General features: G+C 45.8%; 1 protein-coding gene across 1 annotated transcript in view; it reads left to right on the top strand.

The window, feature by feature from the left end:
* The first annotated feature begins 805 nt into the window (after positions 1 to 805).
* Positions 806 to 13,784, top strand: part of LOC137378318 (PHD finger protein 20-like) — a 28,959-nt gene continuing 15,980 nt past the window's right edge. Inside the window, exons 1-3 of the mRNA XM_068048575.1 lie at positions 806 to 1,014; positions 1,510 to 1,682; positions 11,580 to 11,681. Of these exons, the coding sequence (XP_067904676.1) occupies positions 11,599 to 11,681 (83 nt within the window). The 5' untranslated portion in view covers positions 806 to 1,014; positions 1,510 to 1,682; positions 11,580 to 11,598. The remainder of the gene's footprint in view (positions 1,015 to 1,509; positions 1,683 to 11,579; positions 11,682 to 13,784) is intronic.

Below are 13,784 nucleotides of genomic sequence, written 5' to 3'. Positions count from 1 at the left end.
AATGCACTGTCTGAGAGTGTGGTGGGGGCAGATTCAATTGTGGCTTTCAAAAGGGAATTAGACTGTTATCTAAAAAGGAAGAATGTGGCAGGGTTACAGGAAGGAGGTGGGGGATTGGCACGAGGTGGGGGATTGGCACGAGGTGAGTTGCCCATTTGGAGAGCCGGTGCAGACACGATGGGCTGAACGGCCTCCTTCTGTGCTGTATTAATTCAGTAATTCTGCTCTCACCCCACTGAAATTGGCTCACCTCCGTTCTAGTATTTTTTTTATTTTAGATTTCTCCATGTGCTTTTCCATGGCTAACTTAAAACCTTATGATACTATATATGATCACTGCAGCTAAAACAGATGATCTGGCCATTTATTTAATCGCTGTTTGTCAGAGCTCAGGGGTGCTCAAACTGTAATTCCTACGTTACAACACCAACTACCTTAAAAAAAAAGCTCTTTGGGAGTATATGACAGCAAGCCTTCTTTGTCGTGCATTTTAAATGCTGAACCCAACCGGAACATTTGCAAAAGCAAAGAAAAAACACTGCGGATGCTGGAAATCTGAAATAAAGACAGAACATTGTGGAAATACTCAGCAGGTCAGGCAGCATCAGTGGAGAGAGAAGCAGAGGTAACGTTTTATTTGAGCATTTGCAGCATTTGGGTTGGGATGTAAAAGCATCCGTCACCCTGGCTATCTGATTAATAAATAATATGAACACTTTCTCTTGGTTGGCACATGAGACGTTTCCTCGTAGCAATGTTCCACCTGGTGCGCGTGCGTTAAACAAGCGGCCGGCGGGGAAGGGGTTAGCAGGACGAGGACGGGGGGAAGGGCAACTGCTCCCCAGCCTCACCCCCAGGGGGGGGAAAAAAGGGAAAGGGGTGGGGGGGGGAGCTCGGTGGAACAAAAGCAAAAAGTGTGGAGGAGGAGGGGAGGGGGGGGGGAACCCCGAGGAGGGAGACAAGACAAGAGGAGCGACCGATCATCAGGGAGCCAGCAGGAGGAAGCGGCCACCGGTAAGTGATCGCCTGCCTGCGACACATTCACCCTGCGCCCCCGGCCCTGAGTGGACACCGAAGCCCCGGCACAGCAGCTGCTGACCGGGCCCTGAGCCGTGGCTCGGCCCGGGGCCGCTGCGCTCCGGCACCGGGGTGTGTGTGTGGGGGGGGGGGGGGAAGGGGTGAGATGACAAGACTAACTTGCTTTTGATTGACAGCACTCTCCTACCCAATGAGAAGCGGCGGATCCGGCCGGCTAGCCAATCAGAATGGGCGTGTGGTGGTTTGGGGGGGGGGGCGGAATCTGGATTTTTTTTTGTATGTTATCTGGAAGGAGTTAGGTTGAGGCGCGGATCCCTCCCCGGATTTTGTTATTGTTTTCAAATACTGTAGCTTTTTTATATATATAAAAAATTAATGTTGGAAGCCGCTCTGAATTGCAAAGGCGGGATTGCAGCAAGGCGCTTCTGTCGGATTGTTTGCAATTGTGTTTTTATTTCTTCCTGAAAGCAGGTTTCTTTCTGGAGTTTTAAGTCGTCACAGCGGCAGCATGGACACAGCGAGGTTAGAGCAAACTCCCGGCCAACAGCTCCCTGCTTAAATAGACACTGGCTTCTGCAGAGAGAGAGAGAGAGAGAGGCTCCGCTGTGGTTGGCGATAAGCTGCTGCCTGGATTGCACTGTAATGTATTGATTGTATTTATTTATTTATGAATCGCCGCGCGTTTGTTACATTTCACTTTGATACAGTGCGCGCCACCCTCACACGTCACAAACAAATGATACATCCAGCCCAGCGCGGGAGCTGCGCTCAAGTCACTTCATTATCACCGCTTCCCTTTCTCAACCCCCCTCTTGTATAAGAATGTGTGTCTGCAAAACATTATGTAAGCATTGGTTTTTATATAACAGCTGCTCCAACTGCCAAGCCCCCTTTTAAAGTGACTAATTATTTCTCCCACGTTGTAAGTTTGTGGAATGATGCAGCCATTTGACCCACTATCACCCACACCAGCTCTTCGGCCAAGTAATCCATTTAGTTCCCTCCTCCCCAAGCTCTTTCCCAATAACCCTGGAAATATTCTTCCCTTTTTAACTCTTTATCCAGCTTTCTTCCCTCTTGCTGTCCCCCTTTTCCCCGTAGCCCTGGAGTTTTTTGTCCCCTTCAACTAGTTCTCTAATTCCTTTTGGAACATTACAATTGATTCTGCTTCCACTGCCCTTTCAGGCATTGCATTCCCAATCATCATAACTCACTGTGTGCAAAAAAAAAAGTTTCCTCATGTCAGTTCCTCTGGTTCTTTTGCTGCTGTAAACAGTTTCTCCTTTATCAAAACAATTCATGATTTTGAACACATCTATCAAATCTCTTATAATAAAAACAAGAAATGCTGGAACCACTCAGCAGGTCTGGCAGCATCTGTGGAAAGAGAAGCAGAGTTAACGTTTCGGGTCGTGACCCCTGAAGGGTCAGTGACCCGAAACGTTAACTCTGCTTCTCTTTCCACAGATGCTGCCAGACCTGCTGAGTGGTTCCAGCATTTCTTGTTTTTATTTCAGATTTCCAGCATCCGCAGTATTTTGCTTTTATCAAATCTCTTAACCCTCTCTGCTACATGGAAAAAAGAACTCTGCTTCTCCAGTCTTTTCCCATAACTGAAGTCTCTCATCTGTAGTTCCATTCTGGTAAATCTCTTCTGCACCCTTGACATCCTTCCTAAAGTATGTAAAATGTGTTTCTTATCGTAATTGCTATTTTTTTGGTTTTTTTCCAGTAGAGAAAAAAATGTTTTCTGTCTCTCATTTCTTTGAAAAAGGGAATTGGATAAACACTTAAAGGGACATATTTGCAGGGCAGGGGGGAATGGGACTAATTGGAAAGCTCTTTCAAAGAGCTGACACCAGTGTGATGGACCAAATTGCCTCCTTCTGTGGCTGCATCGTTCTATGATTCTCTTTATTCCCCTCCTTGCTCCACTTCCTGAGCAGCACTAGCCAAAGTATATCTTCTATATGGAAATGTCAGTTCCACAGCAATTCCCTCCCCCTCTGTTTTAGACTGCATTCTGTTGTCCTCCCACAGCCTGTTAGATTGTGTAGTACAGGTAGACTCTATCCCTCTAACTGAAGGTAAGAGGTGTGAGAAAGCACTCTTGAGATGACTTGCACCCCTCCCTCTGCACAGGACGGGATTTGCTCCTGCTTGGGGCCTTGGATTGTCATCCTACCGAACTCTTTGTTAGTATGTCCCCGTATCATGAGTTTGTTAAGGAAACAGTTGAGCTATGTTGTATACTATTGTTTCCTACCTATTGCTAAACTGGGGGTGGGTGGCGGAGCACATGAGTCAGTGATGTTTGGACATCCCAGAACGAGGTTCTCTGTTTACTCTTTTAGTTATGAAAGTGGCTAACAGAGTCCTCAAGAAGGAGAGAGTGGCTCCCGAACGCTCAGTGGTAAAACGCAGGGCGGCATGGTACGATCTGGAGCCAGACCCCATTGCGATTGCCTGTTCTCTGTACGGTGTGAGCTGGAGAACACCACTTGGTTTAGTGTCTCCAAAGCACCGTTAAGGAATATTAACCAGGGTTTCTGCTCCCCCCGCCCCATTGCTCAATAGTATAATAATGATATATAGACTAATCACTACTTGGCCCATGTACCAGAAAACAGTGGCCCAGCATGGTAGTATAGTATACTACAGTGGCGAAGGAGGCCATTTGGCTCTTTGTGCCTGTGCTGGCTGTTGAGTGAAGCTATCCAGTTAGTCCCACTCCCCCTGCTCTTTCCCCAAAGCCCTGTAAATCTTTTCCCCTTCAAGTATTTTATCAATTCCTTCTTCAGAAAGGGGAGAAAATTGGTTAGAGGAGAGAAGTTTGTGACCTTTCGAAAGACATTAGTTTGTATGAGGTGGTTTTACAGTACAGTAGCAACCAGATGAGATGATGTTCCAGTGCATTTAGTGGCTTAGCACTTGGTGCTGTCTCAATGGGGTAGTGCTTTGGGGCATTTTGCAGGTACCATATAGCACTATATAACTGAAGGTCATTCTAGAGTGCCTCCCAGTTGTGTCAGAACTGATCAGGGTGAGGTTTCTGTGTTGCCTGAAGGCATTCTGTTATACATTTGATTCTGGAATGCATAAAATTGCTCATTGGACCTCAGCTGTATTAGTCGGGCTAACTGAGCAACAATAACTTGCCTTTATATAGCGCTTTTAATGTAACATATCACAAGGTGCTTCACAGGAGCGCTATCAGACAAAATTTGACACTGAGCCAATGAAGGAGATATAATCTTGGTCAAAGAATTGGGTTTTAAAGGTCTTAAAGGAGGAGAAGCAGAGATGTAGAAAGGCAGAGGGGAGAGAATTCCAGAGTTTGGGGCCTAGATAGCCAAAGGCATTTGGTGAAGGAAGTAGGGGCTGCGCAAGAGGCCAGAATTGGAGCAATGCAGAGCTCTCAGGAGGTGGTAGGGTGGAGGAGATTAGAGATAGGGAGGGGTGAGGCAACAGAGAGTTTGAACATGAGGTTGAGAATTTTAAAAATTGGTAGACTGTGAGTCGTTGAAGGTCAGTGAGCACAGGGGTGATGGGTGAACGAGACTTGATGTGAGCTAGGGTATGGCAGCAGAGCTTAGGAAGAGCTGAAGTTTGGGAAAGGTGGAAAATGGGAAGCTGGCCTGGAGAGCATTGGAATAGTAGAGTGTGGGGGTAACAAAAGCACAGTGAGGGTATTTGATGTAAGCATAACATTTCAGCATCCACCTTGCCCGCTGGTCATTTATTTCTAGGCGCTGAAATGTGCAATCATGATCTACTGTTCTCCCTTAAGTAGTTGGGATGGCTGTTGGCAGCTGAGCACATGGCAATTATTTCCAGGCTAACAGGGTGGTAAAAGCTTACATTAGAGAATGGATACCTCGGATTGAGTTTGCTTCCGAGTTGGCCTGGGCTACAGGATCCAGGGATTGATGATGATAACCTGGCTACCTGACGTGTCGGGATCGGGTCAAAATTCCGAGTCCAGCATTTGGGATCTGGTCGGCTCGGGCTGGATGGTGCTGCTTCTGGGAAGTCACGGGATCAGGCTTACCCCCATGATTCCCCACAACTCCAGCTGCAGGGATAGTCTGCTGCCGGAACAGATGAAGGAGGTTCGTGTTGTGTCGGGTCGGGCGCGAAAAACAAATGAAAGCGTTTGGGTTCGGGTTGGCTGTGGTCGGGTATTAATTTTATACCTGAGCCAGGCTTTAATTGACGATGCATGAAGTGGGGCATATGGTTTGTGAAATTGACACATGTCGTTGCTGCCCACTGAATGACTGGCGGATTACAGGACACTTATCTAATCAGGGGAATAAGATGACATAAGCTGGGAGAGTGAACCTTGAACATTTGGTAACTACCAGAGATTAGATTCTTTCCTGTTTGCTTCAGTACTATAACAGAGAGGCGTAATGACACTCTTGTCAAATCTTTGTAATTTGTCAGGGCTATGAAATAACCCGGCGATGCAATTCTTGAGTTTGTCCTTCCAGGTGATGGTTGTGTACAGAGTGTTTTCGATCTGAGGGAGATTAGGGTGAAGTACTTTTGGATACAGGTCTGTCACCAGAACCACTTTGGAAAGGATTAAACTGTTTTTGCTTCAGAGGCGTCAGTAGTAAGAGCTGAGCTTCCGTCCCCATATCCTCTCCATCGCCAAGACCCCCTCCTAACATCGCTGCTCTCTGCCTCGACCCGTATGCTGCCGAGGCCCTCATCTGTGTCATTGTTACCTGCACACTACTATTCCAATGATCTCCCGGCCAGTTTCCCATTCTCACCTTCCCTGAACTCTGTTGCCGTATCCTAACTCACAGCAAGTCTTGTTCATCCATCACCCCTGTGCTCCTTGACCTCCAGCGACTCCCGGTCTACTGATCTTTAAAATTCTCAACCTCGTATTCAAATTCATCTGTTGCCTCAGCCCTCCCTATCTCTAATCTCCTCCACCCTACCTACCATCTCCTGAGAGCTCTGCATTGCTCCAATTCTGGCCTCTTGTGCATCCCCCACTTCCTGTGCCAAATGCCTTTAGGTGTCTATACCCAAGCTCTGGAATTCCCTCCTCTCTGCATTTTTACATCTCTGCCTCTACTCCTTTAAGACCTTTAAAAGCTACCGCTTTGACCAAGGTTATATCCTAATTTCTCCTTCATTGGCTCAGTGTCAAATTTTGTCTGTTAGCACTCCTGTGAAGAGCCTCGTGCTGTGTTACTACATTAAAGGTGCTATATAAATGCAAGTTCTAGGTGCTAAGTAAACCTGATGACAACAATGAAATGTTCACTCTAAGACACAAGCTTTGTTCAGTTTTGGGTTTTTCAACCCTCGCCTATCCTGGGTGTTCTGGTCACACTGTTTCACCATGTCTCACGTTGAGAAATTCTGTTTCTAAAATTAGTGCATGTCTGGTGAGAAGTAATTTGCAGTTGACTACCAGATAATTCTGCTGCTAGTCTATTCTTTATCTATGTCAATAATGATTCAATTGGCTAACTTAGAAGCTCAGGCAGTTTTTCACAGACTTGTTACATAGAATGCTATCCTTTATTATGAGAGGAATTGAAAATACAAGTAAGGATGTTATGCTTCAGTTATACAGGGCATTGGTGAGACCACATCTCGAATACTGTGTGCTGTTGTGGTCTCCTTATCTAAGGAAGGATGTAAATGCGTTGGAGGCGGTTCAGAGGAGGTTTACTAGATTGATACCTGGAATGAGTGGCTTGCCTTATGAGGAAAGGTTGGACAGACTGGGCTTGTTTTCACTGGAGTTTAGAAGAGTGAGGGGAGACTTGATTGAAGTTTATAAGATCTTGAATGGTCTTGAAAAGGTGGATGTGGAAAGGATGTTTCCACTTGTGGATGAGTCCAGAACTAGGGGGCAGTGTTTCAAAATTAGGGGTCGCCCTTTTGGGACGGAGATGAGGAGAAACTTTTTCTCAGAGGGTTGTGCGACTTTGGAACTCTCTGCCTCAGAAGGTGGTGGAGGTAGGAACATTGAATATTTTTAAGGCAGAGGTAGATAGATTCTTGTTAGGCAACGGAATCAAAGGTTATCGGGGGTAGATGGGGGTGTGCAATTCAAGACACAAACAGATCGGCCATGATCTTATTATATAGCAGAGCAGGCTAGAGGGGCCGAATGGCCTACTTCTGCTCCTAATTCATATGTTTGTATGTAATTTACAGCACAGAAACAGGCCATTTGGCCTGACTGGTCTATGCTGGTGTTTATGCTCCGCATGATCCTCCTCCCACCCTGTTTTATTTAAAGCCATCAGCATATCTTATTCTTTTCTCCCTGATGTTTTTATCTAGCTTTCTCTTAAATGCACCACTGCTATTCACCTCAACTTACTCCATGTGGTAGCGCGTTCCACTTTCTCACCACTCTCTGACTAAATCTCTGACTAGGTTGATCGGTAAATTGGCCATTGTAAATTACCCCTAGTGTAGGTAGGAGAATGGTGGGGATGTGGTATAGAATCTGGGATTAATGTAGGATTAGTATAAATGGGTGGTTGTTGGTCGGCACAGACTCAGTTGCCCGAAGGGCCTGTTTCAGTGCTGTATCTCTCTATAACTAAAGAAGTTTCCCATGATTTTGTTATTGCCTTTATTAGTGACTATCTTAATTGATGACCCCTACACTCTCGCAAGTGGGAAACGCCTTCTCTACATTTAACTGAACCCCTTTTATAATTTTAAAGACCTCTATTCAGTCACTTCTTTTCTAGAGGAATGAACCCCAGGCTGTTCGATTGTTCCTGAACGTTACTACCTATCAGTTCCAGTGTCATCCTTGTTAATCTCTGCACCTTTTCAAGTGTCTCAAAATCCTTTTTGTAATCTGGAGATCAGAACTGTGCACAGTGCTCCCAAGTGCGGTCGAACCAAAGCTGCTGCATTGGATTTCAAGCAAAGCAAATGCTGCCCAGTAACTTGCTGCGAAGCACGTTGCAGGCTTCCTCTGTCCCTTTATTTTCTGTATGTAGTCAACTGTACATCACGCCCTCGGAAGAGGGGAGGTTAGATCAGGTATTTAAGCTCGGAGCGAGCCACTTTCAATCTGGAGTGGGTGGCGACCAGTGAGCAAGGAAAACAATTTTTTGATAGGACAGCATTTTTGCGCTGCAGATTATTGTCAGTAGATTTCCTTCGTTCTGTGAAATGTGGGCAGGGTAGTGTTACTGTCGTTTGCTTGTATTTTGTGGATTTGTTTCCAAGAATGTAGCTGATTAAATTGAACTGTTCTATTAATAAAGCAAAAGTATCTTCGGCTTTGGAAGGTTCACACCGGCCAACAATGCCTAACTTTTCAGCCTCTTGCTTGACGTCGTGCAAATTACTTGCCTACTGACTGCTATTGCTGTCATTTATCTGTCTCTTTCTGCCCCTTTTTGATATAATGAGTGTCGTTCTCTAACTAGCAGGTGGGTGTAAGACTCGCTGCTGGTCACCTGTTAAAAGTTACGGTAGTCGTACGTGAAAGCTGGCTGCAGAGTGAGTTTGCACACTTAGCTATTTTTGTTTTGTCTCATTTCCATATCCATTGGAAACCACCCTGTCCTCTGCACAGTTTCCTTGTGTCAGCATGGTGCAGGAACACCTGGAGAGTGGCAGCTGGGGAAACCTCCATGCTGCCTTGGCTGACTGTCAAACTTCTAGAAACAAATGACAAAGTAGTGCTAAAGAATGTTGCAGCAGTTGTTGCCGATTTATAAAGCACAACCAAGACTTTGAGTGCTAAAGGGTGCTGTATCCCACGTTATAGGATGCTGTGAGTGAGTTTTGACAGTGAGTGCCAGTGGGCTATTTGACTGAGGGGGACTTCACAACCAAGTTCAGTGCCCCTTACATACCCATAGACTCACTTTGCAGCAGAGGGCATTGTCACTGTACTTCAACTCAGACCAGCTAACTTTAGGCCAATACTGTGTCCTGCAGGTTTATATGGCTCAGTAAAGGACGACTCAGTAAAGAAATATAGTGCATTTCATATCCACGGGGTAGTCTAAATGCTTCATAGTCAGTGATTTGTTTTTGAACTGTTGTTCCTCCTGATTTCTGTCTATCTCTATTGTGTATTTAAATTTGCCCTGGATGTCACGCACTGTGTATTTGGGTTATTGTTGGGATCCTTCCATCTACAAAAGATGATGGACACGCAGCAAACAATCATTTAGGTGGGGTTTCTTCTCTTGATGTACCTTTGCTGATGGCTGTGAAGGCCAGTCCTTGTGAGGCAGCTTCTGCCACAAGTGCTGAATGTGAAGCTGCCAACTGACAGTGTGAGTTGTTGCTAAGCTGCTGTAGCATGGTAGTGCACACCAGTCCACAGGATGTGTCTCCATTTCCCTCTTTTGCCAGCTAGTGACGCTCAAGTGCGATAGTCACGTTTAGAGCCTTCATGTAACGCTTGTGAGCATCCTTGAAGTGGAGTTGGGTGCCCCACTGGTCGTCTGGCCCAGCTTCCCCACCATACCGAAGGTCCTTGGGTATGGGACTGCCTTCCATCCTGCAGACGTGTCCGATCCACGAAGCCGCCTCTGTTTGTCAACACACTTGAGAGCTCTGCCTTTTGAGAGGACTGCTACATTTGTGATGTTATCCTGTCAGGATATACTCATTATGTGCTGTAGACAGTGAAGATGGAAATTATTGAGCTTCTTTTCCTGGTAGCTGTTAGTCAGCCATGTTTCTCAGCAAGGTGCTGAGAACACAGACCTTATAAACCATCAGCTTGGCCCTAAAGGTCAGCTTGGTGTTATTCCCTGTGTGTTTCATGAAGCAGCCAAAGGTGATAGCTGCTTTCCCGATGTGTGTATTGAGCTCTGCGTCAAGGGACAGATTGTCCATCACTGTGGATCCAAGGTAGCAGAATTTGCTAATCACTTCCAGTGGGCTGTTATTTAGTGTGATCAGGGGCAGAGATGCAACACCTTGTCCCATGATCATGGGTTTCCTGATGCTTATAGTCAAGGAGAACAAGTTACAGGCACGGACATTACCATTCTGCCATAGCTGCATACAGCAATACTGCTGTTGGTGGCCAGAATGAGTGTGATTTGGCATTTCCCCTGCCAATCACACACTGCCGTAAGTGACTGAGATTAATTTTATACACATAATTTGTATTCCGTAACTATCCTTCACTCACTGCATTTTGCTGCTGATATCACCGTGCCTTTATCGGAGACCATGTTGTAGTTTCGGTCGTGTTGAGTTCGTAGAAACTCTTGGCTGCATATAGTGACAATGTATTTCCAGCCGAGTGTAGGTGATTGGATAAATCCCCTGTTTGCCGTAATGCGCTGTGGAAATACACTGTTTGCTAAGTGAATAGACTTTGCTGTAAAATAGACTGTTTGCAGTGAGCCCCACTGTAAATCCCGCCCCCACCTCCAACACATTGACTGACCCAGCGATGTCAACAGACACCCTGTCCTCACATGCCTCCAGGAATTTCCCATTGTGAATCTACTTGTTGCACGGTCACAACACCAGCTGCACACTCCGACCACTAGATTAAGCTTAAACCCCAGAAGTTGCAGATCACTGTATCTGTAATTACCACATCATTAATGCAAATCTGAGGGAAGTTCACTTTGTTTTGTCAGGTTGTAGTCTTGAAATGACTTGAAATGAAATGTAGTCACTTGTAGTCTTGAAATGACTCGTGCATGCTGGTCTTTTAGGTATGTATAATATTCACGCAAACTACTGCAGAATTTGTTGTTTTCTCCTCAGCAGGTGTTAAGTGAACTGTGCTGACCAGTTGCTCCATTTAGTTGATCCACTGGTTATACTGTAATGATCATCAATGAGTTTGATGATCTATAGGTGATTACTGGAACACAAGATTAAAGATTACATAGGTCATTTGACCCAACTGAAAGAAGAAAGACACTTCCATTTATGTCGCACCTTTCACGACCTCAGGACATCCCAAAGCACTTTACAGCCGATGAAGTACTTTTAGTCACTGTTGTAATGTAGGAAATGCAGCAGCCAATTTGTGCACAGCAAGCTCCCACAAACAGCAATGTGATGATCAGATAATCTGTTTCAGTGATGTTGGTTGAGGGATAGATATTGGGGAGGACGCCGGGGCTAACTACCCTGGTGGTCTTCGAAATAATTCCGTGGAATATTTTATATTCACCCAAGAGGGCAGATGGTTTAAGATCTCTTCTGAAAGACGGCACTTCCAACAGTGCAGCACTCCCTCAGTGTCGGCCTAGTTTTTTTGTGCTCGGGTGTCTGGAGTGGGACTTGACCTGTATCCTTCTGACTCAGAGGCGAGAGTACTGCTCACTGAGCCACTGTTAATGCTCCACACGAGCCTCCTCCTACCCCTCTTCATATAACCCCTATTCCATTCTCCATCCTGTGCTAATGGAACTTCCCTTTAAATATTTATCTGCTTCTTGTGGTACATAGTTTGGTGTCTTCTGTTTTCCAAAGACACAGCCGTTGATCCATTTTAATACCTCCCAGGAATTTATGCATTCTATTTATACCATTCTTCACAGAGAATAAAGTGTGTCGAAGATGTCCAGAAGACCCCCCAGCAGGCGCGGTATTACATTCGAGGTGGGCGCTAGGCTTGAAGCACGCGATAGGCTGAAAAAATGGTAAGTGCTGCGGAGTGCGACGCCTCTCCCACCAGTCTGTTAAAAATGTGACTTATTTCGTAGAATGATGCAGCACAGAAGAGGGCCATTCGGCCCATCGTGCCTCTGCTGGCCTTTCCCTTTCTGCAATTTAAAAATAGAGCAACGGAAGAGCCGTGGTCGTAGTGGTTTGAGAACAGAAAGGAGCTCAGCTACAGTACTATCTGAATGCTTGCTGTTTGACCCCCAAGTGAAAAGTGAGGAAGAGGGGAGCGGGGGGAGAAATACAAGAGGGTAGAGAAGTTTTTAAAAAAAAAATTCTCAATAAGTATGTGCAACATTGTGCAATCAAATCTGAACTTGAGCCTATTGCCAGTTTGGAATATATTGACAGCATTGAGAAGCTGGCGTTGTGGTCCTTAGAGCAGAGAAGCTTGAGGGGAGATTCGCAAGAGGTTTGAAATTATGAATGGTTTTGATAGAGTAAAGAAGAAGACATTTTCCACTTGCAGAAGGGTCAGCGATCAGAAGGCACAGATTTAAGCTCAAAGAACCAGAGGCGAGATGAGGAGGAATTATTTAACGCAGCGAGTTGTCATCTGGAATGCGCTGCCTGAAAGGGTGAGGGAAGCAGATTCAGCAGCAACTTTCAAAAGGGAATGAGATAAATACTTGAAGAAAAGTTTGCGGGGCTATGGGGAAAGAGCAGGGGAGTGGGACTAATTGGATAGATCTATGAAACAGTTGTGATGGGCCGACTGGTTTACTGCTGTGATGTAAGATTCTGTGATTCTCTATCTTAAGCCATGATGAACTCCTCTGACATGTTTCGTATCATAGTTTCTCTACACTTTGGAGATAGTGATCACAATTCTGTAGCATTCACTGTGGTAATGGAGAGGGATAGGTATGTGCAACAGGGCAAGGTTTACAATTGGGGGAAGGGTAGATATGATGCTGTCAGGCAGGAACTGAGGAGCATAAGTTGGGAGCATATGCTGGCAGGGAAGGGCACGGTCGAAATGTGGAACTTTTTCAAGGAGCAGATAGTAGGGGCCATTGATAAGCATGTCCCTGTCAGACAGGGAAGGGATGGTCATGTGAGGGAACCGTGGTTGACAAGAGAGGTTGAGAGTCTTGTTAGGAAGAAGAAGGATGCGTATATAAGGTTGAGGAAAAAGGGCACAGGCATAGCTCTGGAGGGATACAAGATGGCCAGGAAGGATCTGAAGAAAGGGATTAGGAGAGCTAAGAGAGGGCATGAAAAATGCTTGGCGGGTAGGATAAAAGAAAACCCCAAGGCCTTTTACGCGTATGTCAGAAATATGAGGATGACTAGGGGGACCGTAGGTCCGGTCAAGGACAATAGCGGGAGACTGTGTGTTGAGCCGGAAGAGATAAGTGAGGTTTTGAATGAGTACTTCTCTTCGGTATTTACGAATGAGAAGGGGTGTATTACTGAAGAGGACGGTGTGAAACAGACTGGTAAGCTCGAGGAAGTGCTCGTTAGGAGGGAAGATGTGTTGGGGTTTTTGAATAACTTGAAGATAGACAAGTCTCCCGGGCCTGACGGGGTATATCCAAGGATGTTATGGGAAGCAAGGGATGAAATTGCAGAGCCGCTGGCAATGATCTTTTCATCTTCTCTGTTGACGGGGGTGGTACCAGGTGATTGGAGGGTGGCAAATGTTGTGCCCCTGTTCAAGAAAGGAAATAGGAACAACCCTGGGAATTACAGGCCAGTTAGTCTTACTTCGGTGGTAGGCAAGTTGATGGAAAAGGTGCTGAGGGATAGGATTTCTGAGCATCTGGAAAGACACTGCTTGATTCGGGACAGTCAGCACGGTTTTGTGAGGGGTAGGTCTTGCCTCACAAGCCTGATTGAATTCTTTGAGCAGGTGACCAAGCAAGTGGATGAGGGTAAACCAGTGGATGTGGTGTACATGGATTTTAGTAAGGCATTTGATAAGGTCCCCCATGGTAGACTTATGGAGAAAGTCAGGAGGCATGGGATAGTGGGGAATGTGGCCAGTTGGATTAAGAATTGGCTAACTGATAGAAGGCAGAGAGTGGTCTTAGATGGTAAATACTCAGCCTGGAGCCCAGTTACCAGTGGCGTGCCAC

The sequence above is a fragment of the Heterodontus francisci genome, chromosome 16 (assembly GCF_036365525.1).
Source record: "Heterodontus francisci isolate sHetFra1 chromosome 16, sHetFra1.hap1, whole genome shotgun sequence".
Classification (NCBI taxonomy): Eukaryota; Metazoa; Chordata; class Chondrichthyes; order Heterodontiformes; family Heterodontidae; genus Heterodontus; species Heterodontus francisci.
The sequence above is the reverse complement of the archived record's forward strand: the minus strand, read 5'-3'. Positions and strand labels throughout refer to the sequence as shown.